Source organism: Echinops telfairi, unplaced genomic scaffold (genome assembly GCF_000313985.2).
Source record: "Echinops telfairi isolate 266 unplaced genomic scaffold, ASM31398v2 ScPeMD7_3;HRSCAF=10, whole genome shotgun sequence".
Taxonomy (NCBI): Eukaryota; Metazoa; Chordata; class Mammalia; order Afrosoricida; family Tenrecidae; genus Echinops; species Echinops telfairi.
Genome location: NW_022103899.1, coordinates 16,962,824 through 16,975,383, shown reverse-complemented (window position 1 = coordinate 16,975,383; position 12,560 = coordinate 16,962,824). Strand labels below are relative to the sequence as shown.

At 46.8% G+C, this 12,560-nt stretch overlaps 1 protein-coding gene across 3 annotated transcripts in view; it reads right to left on the bottom strand.

Annotated features, from left to right (window-relative positions):
- The window catches only part of MYO1B (myosin IB), a 202,995-nt gene that overhangs the window by 56,533 nt on the left and 133,902 nt on the right, over nucleotides 1–12,560 (bottom strand). For all 3 annotated transcript variants that reach the window (XM_045294933.1, XM_045294934.1, XM_045294935.1), the window contains exons 8-11: nucleotides 6,273–6,371; nucleotides 5,618–5,721; nucleotides 3,422–3,569; nucleotides 3,060–3,178 (exon numbers count right to left, since the gene is read on the bottom strand). In XM_045294933.1, coding sequence (XP_045150868.1) covers nucleotides 3,060–3,178; nucleotides 3,422–3,569; nucleotides 5,618–5,721; nucleotides 6,273–6,371 — 470 coding nt within the window. The remainder of the gene's footprint in view (nucleotides 1–3,059; nucleotides 3,179–3,421; nucleotides 3,570–5,617; nucleotides 5,722–6,272; nucleotides 6,372–12,560) is intronic.

Below are 12,560 nucleotides of genomic sequence, written 5' to 3'. Positions count from 1 at the left end.
TTTCTCTTGCGAGGCCAAGGACCCAGGTATCGAAGGACCCAGGAATCTAACCAGGCCAGGTGGAGACACAAGAGATGCAGCCAGCCTGGAGCTCAACTGCGGGAGCTCACACAGAAGCAGACTCACATAGAGATCAAACCAGCACAAGTGGAACAACCAGGACCCCACGCCCAGGGGAGGAAAAGAGGGTGCTCCAAGAAGAGGGGCCAGGGGCCGCTGCAACCAAACGGTTACTGTGCTCAACTGCTGGCAGGAGAGATCGATCGATTAGAGGTTTGAGCACACCCACAGGTGCCACAGCACAAAGGCCTGGTGATGCACATGTGAAACAGTGGCCACTGAAAGCACCAGGGAGTGCAGGTCTACTCTGACATACGTGGGGCCTGGAGGAGCCAGAATAACCTGGGGGCAGCACGGCATGCAATCCAGCAGGGCTTCTTGGAGAACATGCTACCAGTGAGGGCTAGCGACCAGCGGCAGAAGGAGAGAGCAAAGGCACGCAGGATGCGGGCACGCAGGAGGGAAAGCACAGGCTGCCGACATATGGCCCTTAGCGAGCGGGCAGAGGATACGTATACGCGGAGATAAGCGCTGAGATCAGCAGGTCGGTTACTCCCCCAGTCAGGCAGTGAGAGGGGATGTGGTAGAAGCCGAGTTTCCCGCCTTCCAGTAGTAGCCATCCTATCTGGGGAATGATCGAAAATGCCTCAGGGAAAATGAGGCATGGGGCAAGAATGATGAGAAGAATGGAAGCTATGAGGAAGAATTCCTAAGAGAAATCGCTTCTCCCTGCAATCAAAACCTTCCTGGCAACAAGATAAGGTCAATAGAACCAGATATTCAGAACATTAGCTATACTGAAAACAGAACAAACAAAAACAACTCTGGACTAAGAACCTGACTAATTGTGGACTGCAAGCCAAAGTCTTTCATGCCAAAGGTTTTTTGTAAATGTGGAAATTTTACCCAGCAATGCAAGGTAACTCAGTAAGCTTTTAAAGTACAAGGTACCTGGGCCTGGTTTCAGTAAACGATTAAAAAGCAAGCGTCAAACACAATAAAAATCACACACACGTGCATGTACGTATTCCTAAAGGTGCCCCAGTACAGCTCTTTTCATCACATCATTACAGACTTAACTCTCAGGGCCACTGAAAATCACCTTCAGGACTGTGATCTCCACGTTTAGGCCCCAGACAAGAAGCAGCATCCTCTTCCTCATCTGAAATGCAAATTATTTGGTCCCTCCACACTCCTACTGATTCAAACACCCTGGGCCTGCAGCAGGCAAACTCTTCAGTCCCTGTCCTTTTCTTGTTAGCCGTTAGCCAGACAGAACCAGGCAAAGGTGTGTGTGTATGTGTTTGGGGAGGGGGGGGGTTCAGCAATGGGACACACAGGACTGTGGGGGGGCAGGGTTCAGCAATGGGACACACAGGACTGTGGGGGTGGGGTTGACAATGGACGGAATTACAAGCACAAAGGGGAGGTGGAGGCACCTTTCCCCCACGCTTCACCAGGACAAAGGAAGGTGAAAGGCAGGTAAGACACATGGTTCTTATGCATGCAAGAGATGCGGATAGTGAAAGTGTGGGCAGCGACAGACAGGATGTTCACACGACCTTCTCAATGGCTGAACTGACCCTTGGTTTAGAGGCTTGGACACAGCATACTCTCTGGGGTGCAGGGGGTGCACAGACCTGGAAAGGGCAGCTATGTTACAGAACACCAGCTAGTAGGAGACCTGCTGGGAGACCGGCCAACAGAAGGTTCACCATTCATGGGATGAAAACCCAGCTCTTCGTTTCCACGGGCCCTTGGTTAGCTGGGGCCCTTAATAAACTCACACCTTAATGAACTCACTCATTCTGTGCAAACCTTTTTTCTGCCTCTGGTCTGAATACTGTCCCTCATATGAATTCTTTTTGTAAGATGGACACGAACTGAGAAAGAAGCTTGAAACCTTGGACTGACTCCTGGAAACATATCACTAGCTGCAGCCAAGCTGGATTAATCTTTCACATCACATCCACTGCACACCTGGTTAGTCTCACCCCTCCAGTGTACCAAATAGAGTCTTTCTCAGTGACGGGTCCCTCCTGTTACTATTTTCAATAAGCAAGTTGAACGCACTAATGATGGAGGGAGAACCATGCAGAAGGCAAGAAGCCCAATCGGGCTCCCCTGAGCGACATCAAGGACCTGTCTGAGGCATCAGCAGGGTGGTTGAGAAGAGGTGCCAGGTAGGAGAGATGCAAATAGCACAGATATGAGACGGTCGATGAGGGGAATAGGACTGAGAATGAATTTTCAAGCTTCCAGAATGGGAAACAGGATAAATGATCAACATCTTTATTTGACAAACGAGACAAAGGGGCTCACAGAAATTATTTATGGAACCCAAGTTCACAACAGCATGAAGAGGTACCCGACCTACAGTTCAGGGTTCTTACTCCGTATCATCAATCTTGCACCCATCCCTGCTCAGCTCTCCATCACAAAATCAACATGATACTCCCCTTTCCCACCAGAAGAGACTCCAATCATCAAATACATACTAATAAATAGTGATCGGCACTGGAGATACATTGAAAGCAGCCGTCTATGACCTGGGTTACTGCACGTCTCTTCAGGTTTTCCTGCATATCCCATCCCTTCCCTTCTCCCCGTCTTCTCCGCACACAGCTAGCCCACCCTTTTGAAATACAAGCAGTTGTACCCCTTGTCTTTCCACAACTTCCAATCATTTCCCATCTCACCTAAACGCTCTTTCGTTCACTCTCATCTCTAAATGGCTCTCCCTTATCCTGGTCTATCTATTTTTCTCTGTCCCCTGCACTTACACCTGCTATTGCTGCTTCACTTAAGGATTATGCCTACTAATTCTTGAATTCTTCCTGCTAGAACTTGTTAAGCTCCATGAAAACAGAGGCTTTTACCTGTTTAACAATACCTAGAATACGGTATAAAGACACTGAAGCTAAAATTTTTATTTCACTTATAAAGAAACACCATAGACTTTTATTAAAACGCTTCTTCTGAAAGGTAAATGTACCAACCTGAGCCACATTCAGCGTTGTGGAAACCTTCTCCTGCTTGGCCTCGACTGTTCGGAAACTGAACGCTCGCTCTAGAACTGACTGATCGATGCTGGTCAGCTCACAAATTTCTTTTAACTCTGCAGGGAGGAACACACAATGGGTACTGGCTCCATGTTCGCGGCTCATAGCTTCTCTAACCGTTTTATGTTCCTTGCGTTCAAGAGGAACAGTATAAAACGAGTAAGTCAAAACCCCGAAAACACGCAGTGACATGGCTGTTCAGGTTCCCTTGTAAGGCTTTCAAATCAATGCAAACAAAGCTGCCTCTTCCAGGTGAAGAGCTAGAGAAATTCCACACAGGCTGGTCTGCACGGCCTCACCGTTCTTGTCTTTGATTTTGCTTTCATCCAAGCCGTTCACTCGGGACTCGGGCTTGAACTCGATGTTCCCCAGCTTCAACACCGCCGCCACGACCTCCAAGACAGCCTGGGCCTCAGGGTCCATAAAGCCCACGATCTGCATGGCGTTCTGGAAGAACAAAAGGACGCGTCTGCTTGCCCTCTGCACGTCTGTCCTTGCCATTTTAAGATAAATATGACACGCATATTCTACGTCGGGGCTTGGGGGGCACATCTTTAAAAACAACTTTTAAAAAGGCACACTGTGGCAGATCTGCTATAAAACCAGTCTGGGGCTAAGTCTTGTTCAGTGGTCTACATGTCTAATTCAAAGGGCTCTGGGGCTCCACACAAGATACGGTAGAAGCAGAGCTACAGGGGGGAGGAGGAAGAACAGCCTGAGGACAGAGCTGTGTCTACACCCCCACTCCGATCTTAGCAATTCAGTACACTAAACTATTGCTGTGGGGATTTATTCCAAACAAACCGCGTGCAAACACGTCTCCCTCAGTGGATGGTGTAGACATAGTCTTTCAGTAATTCACTTGTCTTGGTCTCATCACAGTACCTTAAAAAAAAACCTGATTGAATCAAAACAATGGTTTCTGAGGAGATCCTCTGGGCCTAAGTTCAAAGCAGACGTCTGCTCAAAAAATTATGGAAACTATTTTTATGGATTCCAAAAGGGCAGTCTTAATAGACGTTATCAAACACAGGACGACCGTGAGGGCTATCATGGAGAAGTCTGCACAAAACTGAAAACTGCATTGGTGAGGGGGAAAAGCCAGGAGGGTTACCCCAAGGGATTCTTTATCATTACAAGGAACCGCGTCTTTCTCTGCGGACAGAAAGGACTAGGCTAGGAACCCGTACAGCTCCGATCTGGTCTTTCCCGACTTGTGATTACAAAAATTCAAAACATATTGAAAAGACACATGATCTGAGCTACTATTTGTAAACTCAAACTCACAATACCATCGAGTCCTTTCTGACTCAGCAAACTGTTTTGACCTCGGGTGAACTGAAGGGCACCGAGTTCTTCAAAGAAGGGTTCTCCAAAGTCACTGCCATCGAGGCCATGTGGTCCAGAGTCTCCCACTGTCTACTGAATTAGGAAGCCTCGCCTCACTCTCGGGGAGTGCCTGGCAGTCCAACTGTGGACCACGAGGAGAGCAGCCCAGTGAGTGACCACTACCCCACCCGAGCTACCAGAAGGGCTAGAGAGATGGAGACATCCCCTTCAGAGGGGTACAGACCTCAATGGAAACTATGTCAAGAAACAACAAAACTTCTGAGTCTGTAAATACTCATAGGAGCAAAAAGCCTCATCTTTCTCCAATGGAGAGGCTGGTGGATTTGAACTGCTGACTGCTGTTAGCAATCTGACATGGAAGCCACAATGACACCGGAGCTTTCAGATTTTAATATCTTTGCTTAATAAAAATTTCTGTGATTTTTTTAAAACAATTTTTGTTTGTTTGTTTTACTTACCCTCATGGGTGAATGTATGTGTGGGTAAAGAGAACAGATAAGAAACCCCTCGTCCCTTCTGATCCCCCTCAGCAAGTCGTGTTTTAGTTCTGAATCGGCCCAGACCGCCCCTACTTAGTCTCCACCAGCTGCGTCATTAAAAGTAAAGCCCAGATATAAAAACCATGTCATAACAGAAGTAATTTCCAAAGTGGCACATAAACACTAAAAAGTCGAGTGTTATTTGGAAAAATTTCCTTTTCTAATGCATGTGGAATGCTAACCATTGCAGCTTATGCATTATTTTTCTAAAAACTGCATAAAAACATGGCTTCCTTTGGCAAGACCAAATTTAATTCATGATCCCTGGGCAGTTCTCACACTTGGAAATAACTACTGGTGTTTGTCTATAAAAATATTTGGAATTTAAATACATCACTGAAAGAGTGTAACTCAAGGACAATATAATATGGTCGTTCCTTGTGATAAGCAGTGGAAATGCATGTGTTAGCAAAACACAGCATTCACAACAGAGTATGCTTTTGAGTTAATGAAAAAAAAATCAAATTAAGAAAGTAGAATAAATCCTTGTACAATTCTAAGAACCTACAGAGCATGTGAGGCCCTGAAAAATCAGAACCGCACCGATTGCCATTGAGCAAAGTTGTGTGACTCATGTTAAAGGGTCATCAAAGCATTCCCTCTTACCCGAACAGTCCTGAAATTTGCTGCATCATCCACTCCGTTCACTTTGGCGGAGTCCAGACTCAAGTAGTTGTATTTGCTGAAATCCCGTTCAAGTTTAAGTTTACCTATCACGTCAGATAATAAATCTTAATCATCTTTAATATCATATCCCTTTTGCCCATTAGATAAAACAACTTTCAGATTATGTACTGACTCAACAGAACAAAAATGGACAGTATCAACAACAGCATTTCTCAGAAGTAGTCTTTATCACTGTTTACATATATATCAAACTCTGATGTTTTACACTTATTCTTACTAGGTAAGGCTCGTTCCATGTTTTTTTACTATAGGATGCCTTTAATATACTATTTCATCATACCATAGGACACCTGCCTAGCGATAGTCCCACAGTTTGGCATGGCATTGTCTCTCATTCTTCATGGTAACTGCGGCCCAGTACAAACTGTGGTCTGTGCTTGCTGGAAGTTTACGGGGAGCTCTACGGTAAGCAGTGGCTCCGGCTGTTTTATGGCTCTTCTTGCGGATGGTCCATTAGCACTCAGAAGCAGCCCTGTATCAGAAGTGGCCACTGACAACTCGGCCAGCTTTATCTTTATAAATCTTTTTTCACAAATATGTCCATAGTAGACACTCGTACAGAAAACAGACTTACCGAGCAGTTCTTCAGAGGCGCCCGAGAGCAGCTGATAGAACACGTGGAAGTTTCTTTCACCTCTTGGCTGTTTCACAACTCGAGATTTCTCTAGAAGATCTAACAAAGGCAAAGAATCAAGTAGTCCCCAAACCCAAAACGTTTACCATCAAGTAGACTTCAGCTCATAGCGATCCTACAGAGGAGGCAGGGTATTTACTGCCTCATAAGGTTTCCAAAAGTGTAGAACTTCACAGTAGCAAACTGCCACATCTTTGTTTTCCAGCAGAGCAGCTAATAGGTTTTAACAGCCTGCCATTCAACTAGCAGCCAAATGTTTAGCCAGTGTGCTACCAGCACCTGTCAATCAAATAGCAGTAGAAAATTCATTTCATGTCTGTTTTTCTCCAGGATTTTTTGTTCCAGTTTTATTAATAAAGTAAGCTACGTTTTTATATCTACTTTCAGGAAAAAGGACAACTCTAACTAAAATCACGAAAATAGAAAGATGCAGAGACAAAGTACATTTAAGTTGTGGCCACGTAATATGACCCTACAGGCATCATGCCTTACCTGACATAGGAGGGTTCTGGACTTTGTGTGGCTGTGGGATGAATGGGCTGTTTTGAAGGGCATTGTCTACTCCGCTGAAAGGAATGGGATGGACTGAGACCTGACCTGGGCGTTGGATGTGGGGGGAGGTCCAGCCTTTGTTTCCCCTGCGGCATCTTTGAGATCCTACCACTTTGGTATTGTTGTTGGGTGCTGAGACAGTTTATTGTGCCAGCCTAGCTGATAAATGCAGGTGGGATTGACTGAGGGGCGGAGAGATGGATGGCTTGGTGAGCCTTGCCTTTCTTGTCTCTCGCCCTGTGATCATCGGACCAGTGTGCGGCTGCCTTGCTTGTTCTGTGCCTCAATTTAAAGGCCACACTGCCTGTGGGACGTCTAGCCTGTGGACTGTGTTGCTGTAAGTTGAGGTCCCTTTAAGACTTCTCTGGAGCTGGGGACTGGCGATTGGTGACCTGCCTTGTGATTGGCTGCTGTGCTGACATAGCCTAGCTCTCTCTACAAATAGAGGAAGATCTGGCATCAGACTAGACTTGAAGGACTGCTAGTCTCTCAACTTTCTCTCACGGATGTGAGTTGCACTGAGCCATTTGCAGCGCTTTCTAATTTAACTGTTTATTTCTTGTACTGTATATTTATCTGTATATGATTTAACAGTTCATTTCTCGTTATAGATCTAATTGTCTTTATAAATAAATATATTACATTATCAGGAATTTGGTTTTATCTCTCTAGAGAACCCTGTCTAACACAGGTGCCATGGAGTCGGTTCCGGCGCATAGCAACCCGACGATCCGAAGGAAGCCCTGCCCGGCCCGCGCCACCCTGAGCCCAGGGTTGCAGCCACTGTGTCATTCCATCTCATTGAGGGCCCTCCTCTTTCTGCTGCCCCTCTCTGCATCAAGCGGATGGCCACGGCCATCTCCAGGGACATGCTGCTTGGGAAGGCAGAGGGGCCCTCGGTGAGACGGAATGCCACAGCGGCTGCACCAACGGGCTCCGAACTACACGGAGATGGTGACTGCCTATCATTGGGGATGTAGTATTAAAGGCCACTGAATGGTTTGCTTTAAAATGGCTACATTTATGCTGTGTGCATTTTACCTCCAGTTTTTTTTCTTTTTTAGTGCAAGATGATTTCACTTATCCTGTGGCCATAGGGTCTTAAGAGTGACAGCAATCTGAGAAGAAAGAACCCTCGAGGGGTAGACCAATTCTTCACTGAGAAGCGAATCCTTATGGGAAATTCTTCAGGCCTAAAAGAAAGTAACTGGACTACACAACACTATAAACAAAGGCTACAGTTTACTTCATTCATTCATGCACAAATTCCTTCAGTCATCTCATTTACTGCTCATCCACCATGAGCCAGGAACTACTTGGGAAGGAGCCCGGGACCTCCTTCCTCTCGGCTGACAAGAGCCATGCGCTCCCCACCAAAACCAACAGCAGTGGCCTTTTCAAGATGGTGTACCAAGATCCTCCAGTGGGGAGGAAGGATGGAGGTGGGGGAAGGCAGAGCGGCCATATGTTCCTCACCTGTTGCCGCCCACAAACCCCAGGCTATTTCCAGAGTCCTGAGAGCCTGGCTAGTCGTGCACCGGCCTACGTGGTGTTAACTGGGACCCCATGCAGCAGCTCGGCAGGCGAGAGAGCTGGCGGTCTGCTTCTGTGAAGAGCACAGTCTAGAAGCCCCCTGAGCCGGTTCTTCTCGGTCACACGAGGTCGCTGTACACCTAACAGCAACACAGCAGCACAAGAGTCTTGCCACCCCTCGCAAGCCTTGGCAAGGTGCCATCCTCTCAGCTCATTTCAAAAGACAAGAAGGCCATGCCTGCTCAGTTCTGACTACTGACTGCGCCCTGTCTATCCGCACTCCATGGGGGTGGCCGGGGTTGAGTTTTTAGAAGCAGGTCACCTGGCTTTTCTTTCAGCGTCTCTCAGGATAGACTCGAACTCCCAGCCTGTCCAGTGAGCAGCTCAGAAACTGGAAAGTCTCTCCCTTGAGTTAATGTTGGGTGGCCTTGAGTCAGTGCCAACTCACAGCAACCCCATGTGACACAGAACTGTCCCATAGGGCTTGCAAAGGGGTTATCTTTACAGAACAGAAGGCCCTATCTCTATCGCTGGGAGCTTCTAGATAAGTTAGAACTGTCAACCTTGAGGTTAGTAGAGGAGTGCTTAACCAATTGCTCCACCCAGGGACTCCGTCACAACTCACAATAGAACTCTAATGAGGACAAATGATGGCTTCTGAGCAATAGAAAACTATCGCATTCCAACAAAGCAAATAATGGCCCTTCAAGGTGTGTGGGCTACGCTGTACAACAGTGAGCACTAGCCAGCCCAATGACTGGCTCTTTTAGAATGAAAATGAGTCAACCACGGGGAGTGAAGAAACTGCAGTGGCCATATGATTCCACCGACAACAGCCACCGAGTTAAAGAATAATGTTCACCTGTGCACCGTGTGGAAAGAACGCTCAAACCACAGACACAGATCGGATCGGTAATTATAATCATATCCAAACATGAGACACATGCATTCTCTGCTTAAAAGGAAAAGTGCACAGGGGAAGTAGCAGGGGAACGCTGACCTTGCACTGAGCATTCAGTGCTTTCCTTTCGTTACCTTATTCGACCCTGAGGTTGGTTTTCTAAGCCCGACGGTAGAGGAGCACTTGAGAGGCATACCACACTGTTAGTAAACCAGAGAGCAGGAATTCAAAGTCTCAGATAACAAGGATACCATGCTAACGGGATTTATCATTCCCACCAACAAACACGCACAGTATCTGTAAACATTTGGAAATGCTGCTCTTTATAAACTCTTTGACTTCATCAAAGTAACTAAGTCACAAATGAGAAACCTTTTCTTACACAGAAGCTACAGGTTTTACTGATTAAATGGTTGACTCTACGTGTCTGAAGCAGGAGCGCAGACACTCGGGCCTCGGGCCACACTCAGGCCTCCGGCCCAGTAGGACTGAGAAATCATCAATTCCAGCTAACATCACACACCTCACCAAGGAGAAGCAGCTCCTGCCATCCTATCCCCAAACGTCACTCACGGTGACCTTCAGGACTGAGTAGAACCGCCCCTGCGGGCTTCAGAGACCGTAACTCTTTTATGGAACCAGAAAACCTCGTCTATCTCCCTCGGAGGGGCTGGTGGTTTCAAACTGCTGACTGTGAGGTTACCAGTCCAAATCGTAACCACTACGCTACCAGGGCTCCTTCTAGTCATCGTATAAAGGAGTGAGTTAATTAAACGTGTGACCAAATGTAGTAGGCTACTTTTTAGGCGGGTAATTTTGAATGGTCCAAGGATGATGTTGTAAATATCCCAATGGCCCGTGGAAGAAAAGTTTCCCCACGCCTACCCTAGAGCCTCCTCTTTCTGCTTTGTTTTTGTTTCTTTACATGGCTTTTCTCACACGCTACTGCTAACGTTTACCTGGTTTTCCAGGTAAAAGAGTAATGAAGGAAGATGTAAGCCCCCAAATAATGATTGACGCTTGCAACCATCCCATTCTGCTTTAAGCCTGCACACCCACCAGCATGGAGCCATATCAAACAATGGCACCAAGTGCAGAACATAAATGCAACTCGGTAGAAAGCCTCGCCGTTTCAATCGACTTAAAGGTGCCTCTGCATTAAGCCAAAGTGGAAAGTTGGCCCAGCCTTCTCTGCTGCTGGCTCTTTGTCACTGCTGATTGACCTCAGTTAGTAAGGCTTGGTGACAAAAAGCACAGGCAAGGCCAGTCCTCTAGCCCAGAAAACCACTGATGCTCTCCAGAAATGCCAATACAGCAACATCCCCTCTCACGAGCAAATAGGTTTCAGTGATAAGGGAAGGAATGGACTCATTAAGCTAACCTAAAGCGAAAAGTTAATGGACAGATGTAGAGAAACCGAGGAGCTGAATTCCCCATGTACCCCTCTCTATGCCCCCGTCAGGAGACCGCTACCAGACAGAAGCAGGCCGTCTTCTGTTGGACTGGTGCCCAGCTAAACCCCACTGTGTGTGCGCCCCTCGCAAACCAGAGCCCAAGCCACCGAAGGCCATGTGTGAAAGCAGAGAAATGCCCACTTTCACACCAGCCGGAAAAGGACCAAGAAGACAAAGAGGCCCTGGGGGAAAGTACCACGTTACTTTGAGACCTTCCTAACAGTACAGTAAGTTCACTTTACGTTCAATCTTCTTATTGCCTTGAAAAAGAAGAAGCTCTTGATTTTGAGAAACAGTGAAAATAGCAACTGTGTCTTAGTTTTGCTAAGTCTCTGTCTTTGTAGAGCACCCATTAAAAGCTCGAGACAATGAACAAGTAAGCACATAGTAACTATTTAGTAACGAAAAAAGCCAGCATTTATGGGAATGCAGCTTGGTGGCACAGTGGTTAAGCAATGGGCTGCTAACCGTAGTCAGCAGTTCGAAACCACCAGTGGCTCTTCAAGAGGAAGACTAGCTGTCTGCTCTCTTGAAGAGTGGCAGTCTGGGAAAACCACCGGGGCAGGTACAGGGTCACCATGAGTCCCACTCGACCCCATGGCAAGGGCTTTGATTTTGAGTGCTGACTACGCCAGGGCAAGCACTGTCGATATTTAAAAGGGCATAAACCTCACCACAACCCATGCCAGCAATCCTGCTATGATCCCTATTTCAAAAAAGAGGGTTAAATAACTTGCATTATTGTGGAAAACCAGCAAAAATTAGGTCAGTAGACTCACCGTTATGCGGTATATTCATCGACTGTACTTATGGAGTGTCCACCATATGCCAGGTTCTACACTCTCACTGGCATCAAGTGCACGTTCACGCACAGTGACGCCCTGTGGGTTCCTGACTGTAACTGTTTGTTTGCAGGAGTAGAAACCCCAGCCTTTCTTCTACACAGCTGCTGGTGGTTTCGAACTGCCGACCATGTAGATTGCAGCCCAATGCACCACCAGGGCTCCTAGGTACTAACTACACTGAGCTCGTAAAACATGATGTGGACAGGTCAGCCATCTCTTTCTTGCCTTTACACCTTACACAGTTAAGTTGCACCTTTGGATCCACAAGGTCCTTTTCACAGCATGCATTTCCCTGTGCTGTTCTTCCCTTCAAGGTCAAATCCCTTGAGACTTGTATCACCCATCTCCTCCACAGTCTAAACGGCTGCCAAATGCCATGGCTGTCACGAGGAATGGGTTTCCAGAAGTTTACTGATCACAACAGTAGGTCCTGGGGTATCAGCTAAAAAGGTCAATACTGCAAGACCACAAAACATTAACAAAGTAGGAGAAATACTAGCTCACACCAGTCAAGTATGGAGACACACTTCGATAGTCTACCTTCTCTACCAGAACAAACACCTGCCCTTTGCTAGTTTAGCATCACGCCCTGCTAATGACAGCCTGAGCGGTGAGGGTGGAGTGTCTGTGTCCATCCCACCCTGAGTTCCAGTATTTCTCTTTACAAGGAGACACTGTTGGGTTTTTACTTCTACTTCCTGGTATACGAGCAACTTGGGTTCTCACCCATTCACAGTAACAATCGCCCCCAAATTTGTTTCCATATTAGACAAATGAAACCATTCAGCCTCACTAGAACTCTCTTTTTATTTCTTTTCAGAGTAAAACTTGTTCTTCAAGACTTCTCTCTAAGGACCACATGGCCAACCCCACTATGAGACGAGATGCTCCTCACTGGCCCATGGCCCTGCGGGGGACAACACCAGGAACACAGTGTGGGAAT